Source organism: Microtus oregoni, unplaced genomic scaffold (genome assembly GCF_018167655.1).
Source record: "Microtus oregoni isolate MIOR12 unplaced genomic scaffold, Mior012 000006F_ref0000085, whole genome shotgun sequence".
NCBI lineage: Eukaryota > Metazoa > Chordata > Mammalia > Rodentia > Cricetidae > Microtus > Microtus oregoni.
Window position 1 is genome coordinate 27,543,553 of NW_024543065.1, and position 15,727 is coordinate 27,559,279.

At 42.0% G+C, this 15,727-nt stretch overlaps 1 protein-coding gene across 1 annotated transcript in view; it reads left to right on the plus strand.

Annotated features, from left to right (window-relative positions):
- The window catches only part of Ak9 (adenylate kinase 9), a 109,312-nt gene that overhangs the window by 55,967 nt on the left and 37,618 nt on the right, over positions 1–15,727 (plus strand). The window contains exons 21-23 of the mRNA XM_041654182.1: positions 8,111–8,311; positions 8,646–8,767; positions 15,310–15,522. Of these exons, the coding sequence (XP_041510116.1) occupies positions 8,111–8,311; positions 8,646–8,767; positions 15,310–15,522 (536 nt within the window). The remainder of the gene's footprint in view (positions 1–8,110; positions 8,312–8,645; positions 8,768–15,309; positions 15,523–15,727) is intronic.

Genomic DNA, 15,727 nt, shown 5'->3' on the forward strand with positions numbered 1-15,727 from the left:
CTGGGTTTTTCTCTTACTAACAGGCTTGGAATTGGAGAGGGACTGAGCCAGAGTCCAACTTCAAAACCAGCTTTATAAATTTAGAAATATGGTTTAATATTACTTACACAACCCATTCAGTTTTCTTGATATTTCCTATTGGGCAGGTATTTTTCCATCTGTCAGTATCCAAACATCCAGGGTCCCTTGAATTTCTCAAAGATGAGTGTTTTCCTGTGGAGATAAGAACAGAACCCTGCCCCCATTCTATATGTTTTTCTTACCACCTGTATGAATATCATCGTTGTGGATGAGTTGTCATTTCTCCTTTCCAAGAGGTTTCTCCTCTTCAAATCGAAACTTTATTAATTTTGATGGTATCCACAATTTTTCTTCTCCTGTGGAAACAAGAGCAAAACCCCTTCCCCAACGTAGCACATCTCCTGGCTTCCACTGAGAGGTCAGCACATCTTTGAAATAAATCGGTTGATTTAGTTCAGCAGACTTTTCCATTATCCAATGTCTTTCTGCTGCTGTCGTTCCTTTCTCATTAGCGTTAAGAAAATTCAAGGTTAATAAAGCATTATGTAATCTATTTCTGGGGGTATTTTCAGTCCCTTTCTGTTTGTTCAGCATATCCTTTATAGTACGATTTGATCTTTCTATTACTGCCTGACCTGTAGGATTATTTGGTATACCTGTAATGTGTTTTATATTATAATAATCAAAAAAGCGTTTCATTTTCTTAGATACATATGCTGGACCATTATCTGTCTTTATTTGCGCAGGTATACCCATGATGGCCATAACTTCCAATAAATGTGTGATTACTGAATCAGCCTTTTCTGAGCTCAGGGCAATAGCCCATTGAAAACCTGAATATGTGTCTATGGTGTGGTGTACATATTTTAATTTGCCAAATTCTGCAAAGTGGAACACATCCATCTGCCAGATTTCATTCCTTTGGGTGCCCTTTGGATTAGCCCCTGCAGGCAGTGGCGTTTGGTTATAGAAAGAGCAAGTAGGGCATTTCTTTACAATCTCCTTAGCTTGTTGCCATGTAATTGAAAACTCTTTCTTCAAACCTTTGCTATTAACATGATGTTTTTTATGAAATTCAGAGGCTTGTAGCACACTACCAATCAATAATTGATCAATTTCTGCATTACCTTGTGCTAGAGGACCTGGCAGACCCGTATGGGATCGGATGTGTGTTATGTACATAGGGCAAAGCCTGTTCCTGATCAAATCTTGAACCTGGAGGAACAATGAGGTTAGTTCAGTATCATCAGGTATAAATTCAGCAGTTTCAATATGTAAAATAACTCTTTCTGCGTATTGTGAATCTGTAACTATATTAATAGGTTCTTTAAAATCCCTTAGCACCATAAGAATGGCATATAATTCCGCCTTCTGGACAGAAGTATATGGACTTTGTTCCACCTTATCCAAGTCTTCTGATTTGTAACCTGCCTTCCCTGATTTATTGGCATCAGTATAGAATGTACGGGCTCTAGTTATTGGAGCATCACGGACGATTCGAGGAAGAATCCAAGAAGTTCTCTTTATGAAGTTAAGCCGCTTGCTTTTTGGATAGTTGTTATTAATGTCTCCCAAAAAATTAGCACAAGCTCTTTGCCATGGTTCATTATCTTCCCATAATTTCTTTAGTTCATCAGCAGTGAAAGGCACTATAATTTCTGCTGGGTCTATGCCTGCTAGTTGACGAAGTCTCAGCTTGCCTTTTATAATTAACTCAGAGACTTTTTCCACATAAGTTTTCAGTTTCTTACTTGGTTTATGTGGTAAAAAGATCCATTCCAAAATAATATCATCTCTCTGCATTAAAATTCCTGTAGGAGAAATTTTTGATGGTAGTATGACGAGAATACAATCGAGCTCTGGATTCACCCTGTCCACATGTGCCTGTTGTAATTTTTCCTCAATCATTGTCAGTTCCTTTTCTGCTTCAGCTGTTAATTCTCTGGGACTGTTTAAATCCTTATCACCATCCAAGGTTTTGTTCAAATGAATTATTAGATCAGGTGTTATTCCAATAGCTGGTCGTAGACTGGAAATGTCTCCTAACAGTCTTTGAAAGTCATTAAGAGTCCGTAGGCGATCTCTCCTAATTTGTGCTTTTTGTGTCTTAATTTTTTGCAAACCTATTTTATAACCTAAATAATTAACAGAATCTCCCTTCTGAATCTTTTCAGGAGCTATTTGCAATCCCCATTTAGGTAAAAGTATCTTTATTTCTTCAAACAGTCTGTTCAAGGTATCCATGTTTGAATCGGATAACAAGATGTCGTCCATGTAATGGTATACTATAGATTTGGGAAATTTCTTGCGTATTATTTGCAATGGTTGGTTCACAAAATATTGGCACAGGGAGGGGCTATTTAACATGCCCTGGGGGAGAACGGTCCAGTGGTACCTCCTCGAAGGTTGAGAATTGTTGTAAGTAGGCACTGTGAAGGCAAATTTTTCTCTATCTTCTTTTTGCAAAGGTATAGTGAAAAAACAATCCTTTAAATCAATAACTATGAGAGGCCATCCTTTTGGTAATAAAGAGGGCAAAGGAATTCCAGATTGCAGAGGGCCCATAGGTTGAATAACCTTGTTGATGGCCCTGAGATCTGTCACCATTCTCCATTTACCTGATTTTTTCTTAACCACAAATACAGGAGAATTCCAAGGGCTGGTAGATTCTTCTATATGTCCAGCATCTAATTGTTCTTGTACCAGCTGTTCTAAAGCCTGTAACTTTTCCTCAGCTAAAGGCCATTGCTTTGTCCATATTGGTTTCTCAGTCAACCATTTTAGAGGCAAGGCTGTTGGTATCTCTGAAGGGACATCAATTGCTTGTTCTTGTACAGCCCGAATGGCCGGTTTTCTCCGTTTGTAATATCTTTTAATATTATTCTCAGAAATATAGGCTCTAGATTTAGCAGGAATGTTAATTTCAGTATTCCATTGTTGTAATAGGTCACGACCCCATAAATTCATTGCGATATTGGCTACATATGGCTTTAATTTTCCTATTTGTCCCTCTGGCCCTATACATTCAACCCATTTCGTGCTCTGCCTTACTCGAGATAGGGTTCCAATTCCCAGGAGCTGAACATTTACATTCTGAAGAGGCCAATACGGATGCCAAGATTCTGGGGTAATGATACTTACATCAGCACCTGTGTCCAGCAGGCCAGTAATAAAAATGCCATTTACACACACTCTCAGTTTAGGTCTTTGATCATTTATAGAAGTTTGCCAAAACACACGTAACTTATCTTTCTGATCATTATTGCTTGTAACAGTAGGCATGGGGCTTCCTAATTGTCCTGATGAGGCACGTTCTCTGCAGAAACTGGATATGACTGAACCATGTTTGCCATGGGGGCCTGTGAGGCCCCCCCTCTCATGTTTCCCGGCTGTATCATGTTGCCTTGTCTATCTCTTGTAGACCTGCATTCATTCGTCCAATGTCTGCCCTTTCCACATCTTCTACATAAACCTGAAGGCTGAGTCCTCCTATTTCTGTTATTTCTAGAAGATGCATTATTATTATTATTTCTGAACGATGCATTATTATTATTATTTCTGAAAATCCGTTGTCTACAATTCCTTTTCATATGACCCATTTTTCCACAATTAAAACATTTGGTATTCTGGTGTCTCCTTTTACCATTGGAAATTGCTTCTTCTACCCATGCTTCAGTTCCATAATCAAATGTATCAACATTGAGTGTATGCAAGACCCATTCTTCCAACGGCGCTGATCTGAGCTTTAAAGGACCCAAAATCCTTTTGCATTCCACATTTGCATTTTCATAAGCCAAAGACTCAATCATTATACGTCTTGCTTCTGGGTCAGATATTCCTATTTGTACGGCCTTAGTTAATCTTTGTAAAAAGTCACTAAAGGGTTCTCTCTGACCCTGTTTAACTCTGACAAATGATTCCGTTCTCTGTCCTGGGTCTTGTACCCTGTCCCAAGCCCTTAAGGCTGCTGTAGTACACATGGAGAGTGTGTTTTCATCCAAATTAGCTTGTTCCTGAGGATCAGAAAAGGGCCCTTCACCTAGAATTTGATCTAGGGAAATGTCAATTCCCTTCGCTTTTTCCTGCTGTTCTAAGAGTCTAGCCTCTTGCCTGAATAAGCATTTCCATTTCAATTGCGGTCCACTCTCGAGTACCGCAGAGCTCAGCTGGAGCCAGTCTGAGGGGGTTGCTCTGCTTGTCGTGGCCCAAGATCTTAGCATCTCTTTAACAAAAGAGGCTTGCATCCCAAAAGTCATGACAGCCTGTTTTATTTCCTTGAGATCATTCATACGCACAGGCTCCCATGTATCCTCCTTGATGACCCTAGGGTTTTTGGAACCAATCACCTTCTCTGTTGTTATTACTGGAAAGGCAGGTAGAGCTGTAGGTAGAGCTTTGTGGAAATTGTCCCGGAGAGACTTACCCACAGATGTAGTTAAAATTTGCCTTTCTACCCTTTGCTCTTCCTCATCAGAATTTAGAAATTCCTCAATCTTTTCAATTCTATTCACCATTGCCTTCTGCAATGTCTGAATCTCCTGTCCAGAATTATGTTCCAAAGCCTTCATTGAGGATTCTAAATTATGAAGTTTGTCCGTTAGAGCTAACATCTCATCTTTGGACATAATTTTTATGGCATAAACCGTGCCTTCTTGTATTGACAATCTTTCCGTCAATCTGTCATAAGCTTTAGACAAAATCCGATTGTCACATTCAGCAGTTTTGATTCTCTCAGTTAATGTTTCATTTCCAACAGAAAGGGACTGAATCTTATGGTCCAGATCAGCTGTTCCCTCTTCCATACTAATGAATTTCTCCTTAACATCAGCCTGAAGAACTTCAACCTGATTCTTGAGAAGATTGTTATCAGCCTGGAGAACTTCAAACTGATTCTTGAGAAGATTGTTGTCATTCTCAATTGTTTTTTAAGCGTTCAATCTCTACCTTAAGAATCCTGGATTCGTCTCGTAAAGACTTTATCATATTTCTATTATCAAACCATTTGGTGCCAATGAAAACTATGAATCCCAGAAGGATCCATATATGTGGGGTGATAGACACCTCTTGTAAAATCTCCCACATGGTACAATTAAAAAAATCATTAAATTCTTGAACAGTAATGTGTTCAGACATTTTATTTATAAAAGAAATTTTTTTTACCTGCAATGATCGGTTCCTGCCAGTGGTGGTCTCTGTGTTTTTGGAGCCTGTCCTAGAACTAGCTCTTGTAGACCAGGCTGGCCTTGAACTCACAGAGATCCGCCTGTCTCTGCCTCCCAAGTGCTGGGATTGAAGGCGTGCACTACCAAGGCCTGGCAGGCCTCAAACTCACAGAGATCCGCCTGCCTCTGCTTCCCAAGTGCTGGGATTAAAGGCGTGCTCTACCACTGCCTGGCCGGCCTCAAACTTGTGATCCTCCTGCCTCTGCCTCCTTCAGCAAATCCTACCGGCGTGCGCCACCACAACCGGCCAAGTCACTTTGTAACAGACCAAATCTGACACTGTGGCAGCTTTTGTTGCAAAACCGCAAGTACTTGAGCTTCTGCTAATTCAGGCAGTGGGGTTCCGCTGCAAAACTTAGCCAAGGCAGGCAGAATGGGCCTGTGTCGCCGAGTGGGTCTCGGACTCGGCACTGGGGCCGGAGTCACGAACTGAAAAACAGCACCCGGGAGGGTGCTGTGTTAGCTAGCCGGCTACCCGCTTGAGTAGGGGGCAAAATAGCCCGACGTTGGACGCCAAAATGTAGCGGCGTAAACGAATGCAGACAGAGTGTAAAAATATATATATAGCTTTAATGTAGAAATAGACTTACAGAACCACCGTTCCCGCGGAGACCAGGAAAGCAGAAGCGAGCAGCTCGGAGCTTGCTCGCCAAATTTATAGGCAGACATTAGCCCGAGGCGAACACACCCCTTAAGGGGCGGGACTTATCCCTACAATCCCCTGTAAGATGAAAATCAAAAACCAAATCACATACTTCCAACATGTAATGTCACAGGATATACATTACTGCTCCAAAATGTGGAGAAGCAATCAGAGCGAGGACATGCTGGACCAAAGCAAGACTGAAAACCAGCTGGGCAAACTCCAAAGTCTGCATCTCCATGTCAGATATCAAAACGCTCTTCAGGCCGGGCAGTGGTGGCGCACGCCTTTAATCCCAGCACTCGGGAGGCAGAGGCAGGCGGATCTCTGTGAGTTTGAGGCCAGCCTGGTCTACAAGAGCTAGTTCGAGGACAGGCACCAAAAACTACAGAGAAACCCTGTCTCGAAAAAATTAAAAAAAAAAAAACGCTCTTCAGATCTGCAGCTCTGTTCCGCTTTGTTGACTGCAACACGCTTCTTTCTCAGACTGCTTCCACACCTCGCTAGCAGCTCTCCTTGTCAGTATCCCTCGGCTCTCCAAGGCAAACCAGAGTTCACCAGCACAGCTTCACCCAATGGCCTCGCTTGGACTCAGTCCAGGGACACCCCTGACACATGCCTGGTCCCAGAGGCTCTCCTTGGTGTCAGAAAAAGATTCCATAATCACGTTCTTACATCCTTGACTCTAAAGCCAGAACCATGTGGCCTAAGATGCCAAGCATTGCTTCTTGTTGGGACAGGAACGTGTCCCCTTGTTCAATTACATCTTCACCAGCTTTCTGTTTGCCATGATTTCCTTCGCTGACTAAGCTTGGCTGTCCTGGAACTTGCTCTGTAGCACAGATTGGCCTCAAACTCAAGAGATCTGCCAACCTCTGCCTCCAAAGTGCTAGGATTAAAGGTGTGCTCACCACAGCCAGCTCTGAGTTTTTATTTAATCCCTTTTCACAAACTGGAAACCTAGCTGGATGGCCACCCCTCCCTGTTTTCCATTTCTTAATCTGTTTATCTCCTTGAATGTAAGATTTAGCTTCATTCAACTTCCCGGTGCTCCTTTTCTCCTCAAATTTACTATTTTGTGTTTTTCTTTGCTTAGTTAGTTCCTTTTCATTATAACTCTTTATTAGAGTTAACATTAGTAACTATACGGCAGAGTCAATACTAGCTGTTTTGAGATTCCCTCTATCAACAGAATTAATCCAAATCTCTTCACTTTAACCTCAGGCAGACTCTTCTGACAAGAACAAAAAGCAGATGCATTCTTCACCAAAGAATCCCAAGAACAACTTCTAGGCCACAAATTAATATTCTTCTCTGAAAGCTCTGGAGCCAGGCCCCCACAGTTCAAACCACACTCAGCACCACTGTCTCCATGTGCTGTCTCCCTACTATTGGCCCATTAGGTGGCACTTACTGCATTCCTCTGCTTTCATAACCCAAACTCTCAAAGTCCAAATTCCTCCCAAACGAGAGCATGGCCAGGCCTATCACAGAGATACCCCAGGCCCTGGTACCAACTTCCGTCTTAGTTAGTTAGCATTTCTATTGCTGTAAAGAAATCCATGACCAAGGCAACTCTTATAAAGGAAGACGTTTAATTGAGGTGGCTTACAGTTTCAGAGCTTCGGTCCATTATCACCACTGCTGGTGGACGACAACATGCAGGCAGACATGGTGCTGGAGGAGGAGCTAAGAGTCCTACCTCTTGATCTGCAGTCAACAGGAAGTAAACTGTCTACCACACTGAGCCTAGCTTTAGCAAAGGAAGCCTCAAAGACAACCCCCTCAATGACGCACTTCCTCCTACAAGGCCACACCTACTTCAGCAAAGCCACACCTCCTAATAATGCCACTCACTATAGGGGCAATTTTTCTTTCAGTAAATAAATATGAGTTATATTTATTTATGTCAATCCATTAAAAGTATAATTATTCAGTTCATAATGCTCTTTCATCTAGTTTTATGCTTTGCATCAACAGCTAAAGTTTCCATATGAAACTCACTCATCACCCACATAATTTGAATTATATTAATAGGTAATTACTCATCTAAGAGCATATAAAATAATGTTAGAATATGCATTTATAAATTTATAATAACGTTCAGAATGCTACGTTTCTTCTTTGAATGTTTAAAACACATAATAAAGTATAGATTCTTTTGTAGTGTGATGGAGATAGGCTTCTCAAAGCCTCTTTTTCTCTTTGAACTTCTGTTCTAAAGTTATGCTGCCGGAGTTCCCAGAGGACGCTTACCCCAGTGTTCCTGAGATGGAGCCACTGAAGGAAGAGCTGAATAATTACCTCCTCATGTGGAAAAATATGGAGCAGATCATTACGGACAATTTGATTCAAATATTAACATTGGATATTTCCAACAAAACACCAAAGGAACTGCTTCAAAAAGTAGTTGAAATGATGGAAAGTAAGGCTCAAAGCACAGTGTTTATGGTGAAGGGCAGACACTGAAAACATTCTAGGCCCTGAAAGCCTGCTCTGATGGCTTTCCAAGTAAAACATTGAGAATATCTGGAGATAACATATAAGACATTCTAAAAGTACTGTAAATCATGCAGACTCTGGCCAGTCAGAGCAGGTATGGGGCACACTGTCACCAGTCACAATGTGTGGTTCTCACAGAGAACTTGCACACACATCAAAACTGTCTGTCAATAATAATAATTAATTTTTCTAACTTTTGACTGTTATAATACACTGATAACTTGTTCTAAAATCTCTTGCCTTTTTAAAAACGACAGAGCCTTTTCAGTATACTGCATGGGAACTGAATGCTGAGGATTACGATGAAGAAGCAGAAGACTACCAGGCAGAGATCGAAGTCGATGAGGAGCAGGAGGAAGAGGAGGAGGAAGAGGAGGAGGTAGGGCTGCTTCTGCACTGCTCAGTCTCATGGGCCATTCCTGAAAAATGTGTGTGTCCGGAGTAGTAACCGACACTTCGGGATCTCCCTGCCAGGTGAACAAACAGGCATCTCCAATTTTTTTTACTCTCTGTATATTTTAATTTTTCAGAACTAGGGCCTTATGCATGCCAGGCAAGTGCACAACCACTGAGCTGCATCCTCACCCCATCCTCAACTTTAATTCTCCTTTGCCCCAGCTTCACTTGACTCTCGAAAATGCCAGGGCTACTTAATATGAAGAAATAGCACCCATGAAAATATAAGGAGGAAATCATTTTACTTTTTATGCAGAAAAAAAACTATGCAAGTATTAAGAATAGAAGTATTTTATGAAGTTCATATAAATAGGTGTGTGAAAGCCACCTTTGGAGTGTCTGGAGGGCTGTCCACATGACAATAATTACAATGCTCAACAGGATCCACCCAGATTCAAACACCAATCTACATCATTGGCACCAGAATGGTAATAACCATTCTCATTGATAATTCATTGATAATTCCCAGACTAGGTATATGTCAACAATAAAACAGGAAATTGTTCTTTCAATATGAGTTTTCACAAATAAAAATATAATTTACTAAGTTAAATAAGTTAAACAAATCTGCAATTGTAGTTAACTTATTATTGCCTAATTTCAACCCAAAGATATAGGAGTGTGTGGCTATAGCAGCAAATGATTTGTGGTGGTTTCTGTCAACACCTTCCAGTACTTTATCACCAAGGAACTAATGTTCGCGTGGCTTAAAGACGTGGGATTTCCCTGCTCATACTCGGTCTCTCTTCATCTAACTTTCTCTGTAGTGTTCTACTGTGTGCTCTTCTGTGCTCCCTCTGGGCTGCAATGGAGTAGCCCTTCCTGTAGTGATGCTTCATTTGTATTTTAATAAATAAAATTTGACTGAGGATCAGAAAAGTAAGGCAGCTACACTGGAGATTTTTTAATATAAATTCTGATTCTTGATTGCAGATGGAGTGGCAGGCTGTGTCCTGCCACCGGCTAGTTTTACCCAAAATAATTACACGGAAACTGTATTATTTTAAACACTGCTTGGCCCATTAGCTCTAGCCTCTTACTGGCTAACTCTCACATCTTGATTAACCCATTTCTATTAATGAGTGTAGTACCATGAGGTGGTGGCTTACCAGGAAGGATCTTAACCTGAGTCCATCTTGGAGAGGAGAGCTATAGCATCTGCCTGAATCTGCTTCTTTCTCCCAGCATTCTGTTCTGTCTATTCCGCCTATCTAAGTTGTCCTATCAACAAACTCAAAAGTATTGGTGGTATAACACATAAAGTTTGGCATCCACCCAGGAATTGCCAGATGATTCATGATGAAAAGAAAATCTCCAATTCAAACTACTCTAGAACTGACAAATACATCAACATTGGCTGATACGTGTTGTGCCTGAGTCCAAGGACCCCCAAGAAGACCACCATGGAGCCACCCTTCCAAATGCAAAAGCAAGGTTTTGTTTATTAAGTACAGGCTAGCATGGATCCTCTGCCACCAGTCTGACACAGCAGATCGAGGGAGAAGGACCTCGTTTACTATTGTAAGGGGTTTATAAAGACAAAAACCACAAAGTGGTTATAAGGTTACAGTTTCAAAATACAAAAATGTTTATCCTATATCACAATTGGCTAAAGGTTAGGTAAGACTTAGCTGCTGTTTTCTGATAGGCTGTCATTGTCTAGAAGGGCTTGTTCACCCATAGTGACTGTCTCCTGGTCACAACCTTGGGGCATCTGCTGACCCTGTGCTAATCAGGTACCTACAAGGACGTTTGAAGCAATCAGATGTAAGCAGACGGCATTTGAGTACTCTGGTGGGTCACTTTGACCAGGGCAGGCACAGTTCTTGGGAAAGTTTATGACTTTGCTGGACTGTATTCAACCCCCTAGTTAGGTCCTATCTAAAATGGAGTTCTTTTTCAAAATGGAGTTTGTTTTGCTCCTTCAATGAGGACTTTGAAATGGCTGTTCTTGCTGGGCCCTATAAATTCAAAGCAGGAAGTAGAGCTAAAGCAGATGTGATGGGGAATGTGAGCTGTGTGGTGGGAAACGTAGAAAATATGACGTGAAATACACATTGACTAGAGCAATGATAGTCTCGACTCTTCAGAAAAGGCAGTTAAAGAAACAGAAACAATCTGAGACAAAAGAGGAGAATCGAGAATAGCAAAGAGAATACCATAAGTGGACCTGTGGGAAGCTCCAAGCAGCCTGCTGTCCAAATAATTGGAATCCACAAAAATATATAAAATGATATTATATAAAAATATATAAAATAATATTTGAAGAAATAATAGCTGTACTTTTTCAATATTTGAGACAGTTTACAAACTCTCAAATCTAAAAAGGTCAGTGAATCCCATACAAGACAGATGAAGAAAACAGTTCCAAGTATGTCATATTCAAGTTGCTTGGCTGCTAAGAACATCATACAAGAGGCAGGAGAAGGCAGGCATGCCACATCCACAAGAACAATGGTCAGAATGGCAGCAAGTTTCTCAGGGAAACCAGGACAAGTCAAAAGAGGGTGAGGCCACAGCCTGTGAGTGCTGAAGAGGGAGAACCAGAATTGTGTGCCTAGTAACACCTTATCTTTAGAAATGAAGGCAAGTTAGAGTTTTTCAGACATACAGAAGCTGAAAAGAGACGTGAAACAGATAAAATCCCCGGTAAACGCTGCCAAATGGTTAAGGTAGAAAAAAGACTGACTCTACATGAACTCTTGCTGAAAACTGAAGAGGAGGGGAAGTTTCCAGCTCAGCCTATGAGATCTGTGTCATTCTTATACCCCAAACCAAAACCAACAAGAGAAAGAGAACAATGAGCAGTTGACCTCTCCTGAGCACTGATACATAAACTCTTAATAAAATTTTTACAAAATTTCACACATGTATCAAAATAACAATACATTGTATCCAAGAAGGGTTTGTCCCAGAAAATCTTGGTTTAACATTCGGACAACACTCAATAGAATTTATCGTACTGACAGGTTGGAGGTAAAGTCTAAGTGACTACCTCAGCTGATATAGGAGGAGTATTTGGCAAAAATCCATTGTCTGTTGCTGATTTTAGAAAATAAAGGGTATATACTTATAAATAGCTTTTGAAAAGTAGTACAGAGGGGCACACAAGCCCGTAGCTGGGAGTGATTGATAGAAGATGGCTACTATGGGAGGGAGAGTCGGTTTTCTTTAAGGATGTGGTTCCTAGTAGGTTGACCATGTTCCATGGTATATACACTTAAGTATATATGGGCAATGCTAACTGTAATTAGTGGTTCATCAAGTTTAAAAATTTTAAAATGTCATCAAGTTGGGAGAGGGACTGGTCCAGTTGGAAGGGAAGAATGGGGAAACAAGATTATTGAAATACATTGTATGCATATATAAAATTCTCAAAGAATAACTTTTAATTATTCTATATAAAAAGCAAAAGAAATTTTCTCAGCTTGATAAAAGACATCCACACAAAAACATCTATAAGTAATAGCTAGCATTCTTTAGAAAGCTGAATACTTCGACCAATCCCTGCGGGCTCCTGCCTTTGTATTTCCTCGCAGTCTTTGTTGTTTTTGGTCTGTCACCTTGCCTGACGTAAATCCACATGACCCTCCCTGAATCCCAGAAGTGGTTTCATAGTTCTTCAAAAACACGAAACGCTTTGGGTGTGTCAGGAACACCGTTCCTTACCAGCCAGCTCCCTGAACACCCTCCACTTGCTTAGACAGCCACGTTCCCCAGAGGTTGGCTGTGAATGAGCGAGGTGCTGCTCTAGGAGTTTAAAAGGTGACCTAAAACTACGTGAAGCAACAGCTGCACACTTTCAATACCACGCCCACCAGAGAACAGAACTATAGAACACACGCACATACACATACTACGAGTGTGGGGGAGGGGAGGAGCATTAGACTAGCATACAGGCTGTGGGCTGGACAGTGTGGCAGAGGGGCTGAGAATGCAATCATTGCTCAGTCCACAAGGCTGGATGTCTCAGAGGTCCCATTGCAGCGCTGGCATCTGAGAGGATGCCTGGATTGCTCGGTGCACAAGGCTGGATGTCTCAGCAGTCCCAGTGCAGCGCTGGAATCTGAGAGGATGCCTGGATTGCTCGGTCCACAAGGCTGGATGTCTCAGAGGTCCCAGTTCAGCACTGGCGCCCGAGAGGATGCCTGGATTGCTAGGTCCACAAGGCTGATGTCTCAGCGGTCCCAGTGCAGCATTGGCGCCCTAGAGGATGCCTGGATTGCTAGGTCCACAAGGCTGGATGTCTCAGCGGTCCCAGTGCAGCGCTGGCGTCTGAGAGAATGCCTGGAGAGCTGTTGATCTTCAGTCCACACTGGAATCCTAAAGAGATTGCTCTCACACAGGTGAAGAAGTGCCTCAGCAGCGGCGTAGGTGAACTTGCCAGCCAGAGTGAGGGCAAGCAGGCAACAAGCAAAAGCTTCCTTCTTCCCTGTCCTTTTACGTGGGCTACCATGAGAAAGTGTGGCCAGGATTTAGGATGGGCCTTCCCACTGAAAATAATCGGATCCAGAAAATCCCATGCAGGAGCGCCCAGCAGCTTGGGAGTTAGTTGATTACAGAGATAGTCCAGTTGGCAGCCAACCATCACACAGAGCATCCCATTTCCAGCAGACATCACTCTGTTCCCATCATCTTCCTCTTGTGTGCATGCATATTTATGTATGTGGGTGTCCATGTGTCCATGTGTGCACAGGCACGTGATGGCCAGAGGTCAACCCCAACTATCCTTCTTCAGATGCCATCCACCTTGTTATTGGCGACAACGTCTTTTATAACCGGAGTTCTCATAACAGGCTACCTTTGCTGGCCAGTGACTTGGGGATCCACGTGTTTCCCCACCCCCAGCACTAGGATACAAGGGAAGGTTATTAGGGGTTATGGTTCTGGAGGAATAAAAGTCTATCACTCTCAGAACCGGGAGCTTAGCAGGCAGGCAGGCATGGCACCGGAGCAGCAGCTGAGATCTCACATCTTGATCCACAAATGGGAAGCAAAGAGAATTAACTTGAAATCTCAAATCCTACCCTGAGTGACCAGGTCCAACAAGGTCACATATCCCAGTTCTCCCTCAAACAGCTTAGGGACCAAGTAATCAAATGTCTGAGACTTACAAGGAACCACCACAGGAGATAAGAAATCAACAGTGAAACAATAAGCTAAATATATGGGCACTGGAGACATGGCTCAGCCACTAAGAGCGCTCGTTCCTGCAGAGGACCTGGGTGTGGTTCCGTACAACTGTCTGTAACCGCAATTCCACGGATACATTGCCTTCTTCGGGTCTCTGCATGGCATAGTGGACTTAAATGCATACAGACAAAACCCATGAAACAAACAAACAAATAAATAAATATTAAAATAAGCTGAATGTGTACAATCATTTTTTTAACTTTTTTTTATTGAGAAAAGAAAAAAAAAACAAATTTCCTCCTCCTCCCAGCCTCCCATTTCCCTCCCCCTCCTCCCACCCTTCTCCCCCTCCTCCCACCCTTCTCCCCCTCACCCCACTCCTCTCCCCCTCCCTCTCCAGCCCAAAGAGCAGTCAGATTTCCCTGCCCTGTGGTAAGTCCTAGGTTCTCCCCCCTCCGTCCATATCTAGGAAGGTGAACATCCAAACTGGCTAGGCTCCCACAAAGCCATCACATTACTTAGGTTGGCCTTGAACTCACAGAGATCTACTGGTGAGTCTTGGCATTAAAGGTGGGCACCACCATGACCGCCTTATTAGTCTGAGTTTTGGAGCAGGGCAGAAAAGTGTTGGGCTTTCTTCTTTTGTGAACATAATCACACTGTAGAATAATTTGTAAAATATCCCATTTCAAGTCTCAAAACGGCCGCATTTGTGCTTAAATATGTCTAGCTTTTATATGTGCAGAGATATTGAGTAGAGCGGGGGAGTGCTTATGGGAACGGGAGGAGTGTGTGCACGCTGGTGGAAGGAGAACGAGAGGGAAACATCACTCTTGATACACTGATGTGTTTAAACATTTTATAGCAAGTAAGTGTTGAATGTCTTCCTGTGGCTTTAACTAACTTCCAAAAATCCTTTACACATTCATCACAGTATAAATTTTCATTTGTAACTAATAAAATATTTTCAAGTTTTTACTTTCAATAGAGCAAAGCATATTGCCATTAGTCATTGTCGTGAGTAAGATGTGACTCTGACTCAGGTTTCAGCCCTTGAGAATCGAGGTCAGCACTTCTCTTTGTCTAGAGGGTAGAGCACACCTTAATTCTCAGTGCTACTTTATTTTTTTATGTAAATGAAAAATGTAAGAACCAATTTAGAGGAACATGAGCAACCTGCTTTTAATCCATTAACTATATAAAGACGGCCCTGTGGGCTTTTTCAGAGTTGGTTTTCTTGTAGACGATTTAGTCCTGAAAATGCTTCTGAATTCCTCTTTGCTGCTGCATCAAAATGTCTTTGCTAATCTCTGAATTGAACAATATTTCTAGGGTGAAGAAAAGTTAAAAGAAAAAAGGAGGCACTTGGGAGACACCAAACACTTCTGCCCAGTGGTTCTCAAAGAAAACTTTATTCTGCAGCCTGGCAACACAGACGAGGCTGTTAAGTACCGAGAAAAGATATACTACTTTTCAACTGCTGAGGCCAAGGAAAAGTTCCTGGAGCATCCTGAGGAGTATGTGGCCCAGAACGAGCCATTAAAGGTGAAAACAATATTCCTATGCTAGTGGTTGCTCCACGTTCTCCCATGAGTGTGCTTAACAATGAAGTTTCTAATCTTGTTAAAAGCTAACAACAACAACAGCAAAACATAATGTCTAGGCTTAAAAATAGACTTTTTGTAGCACGAATTTTAATTAATCTTAATAATTAAAACCCAGAGTCAGATATTAGGGAGTGAAAGCTGGG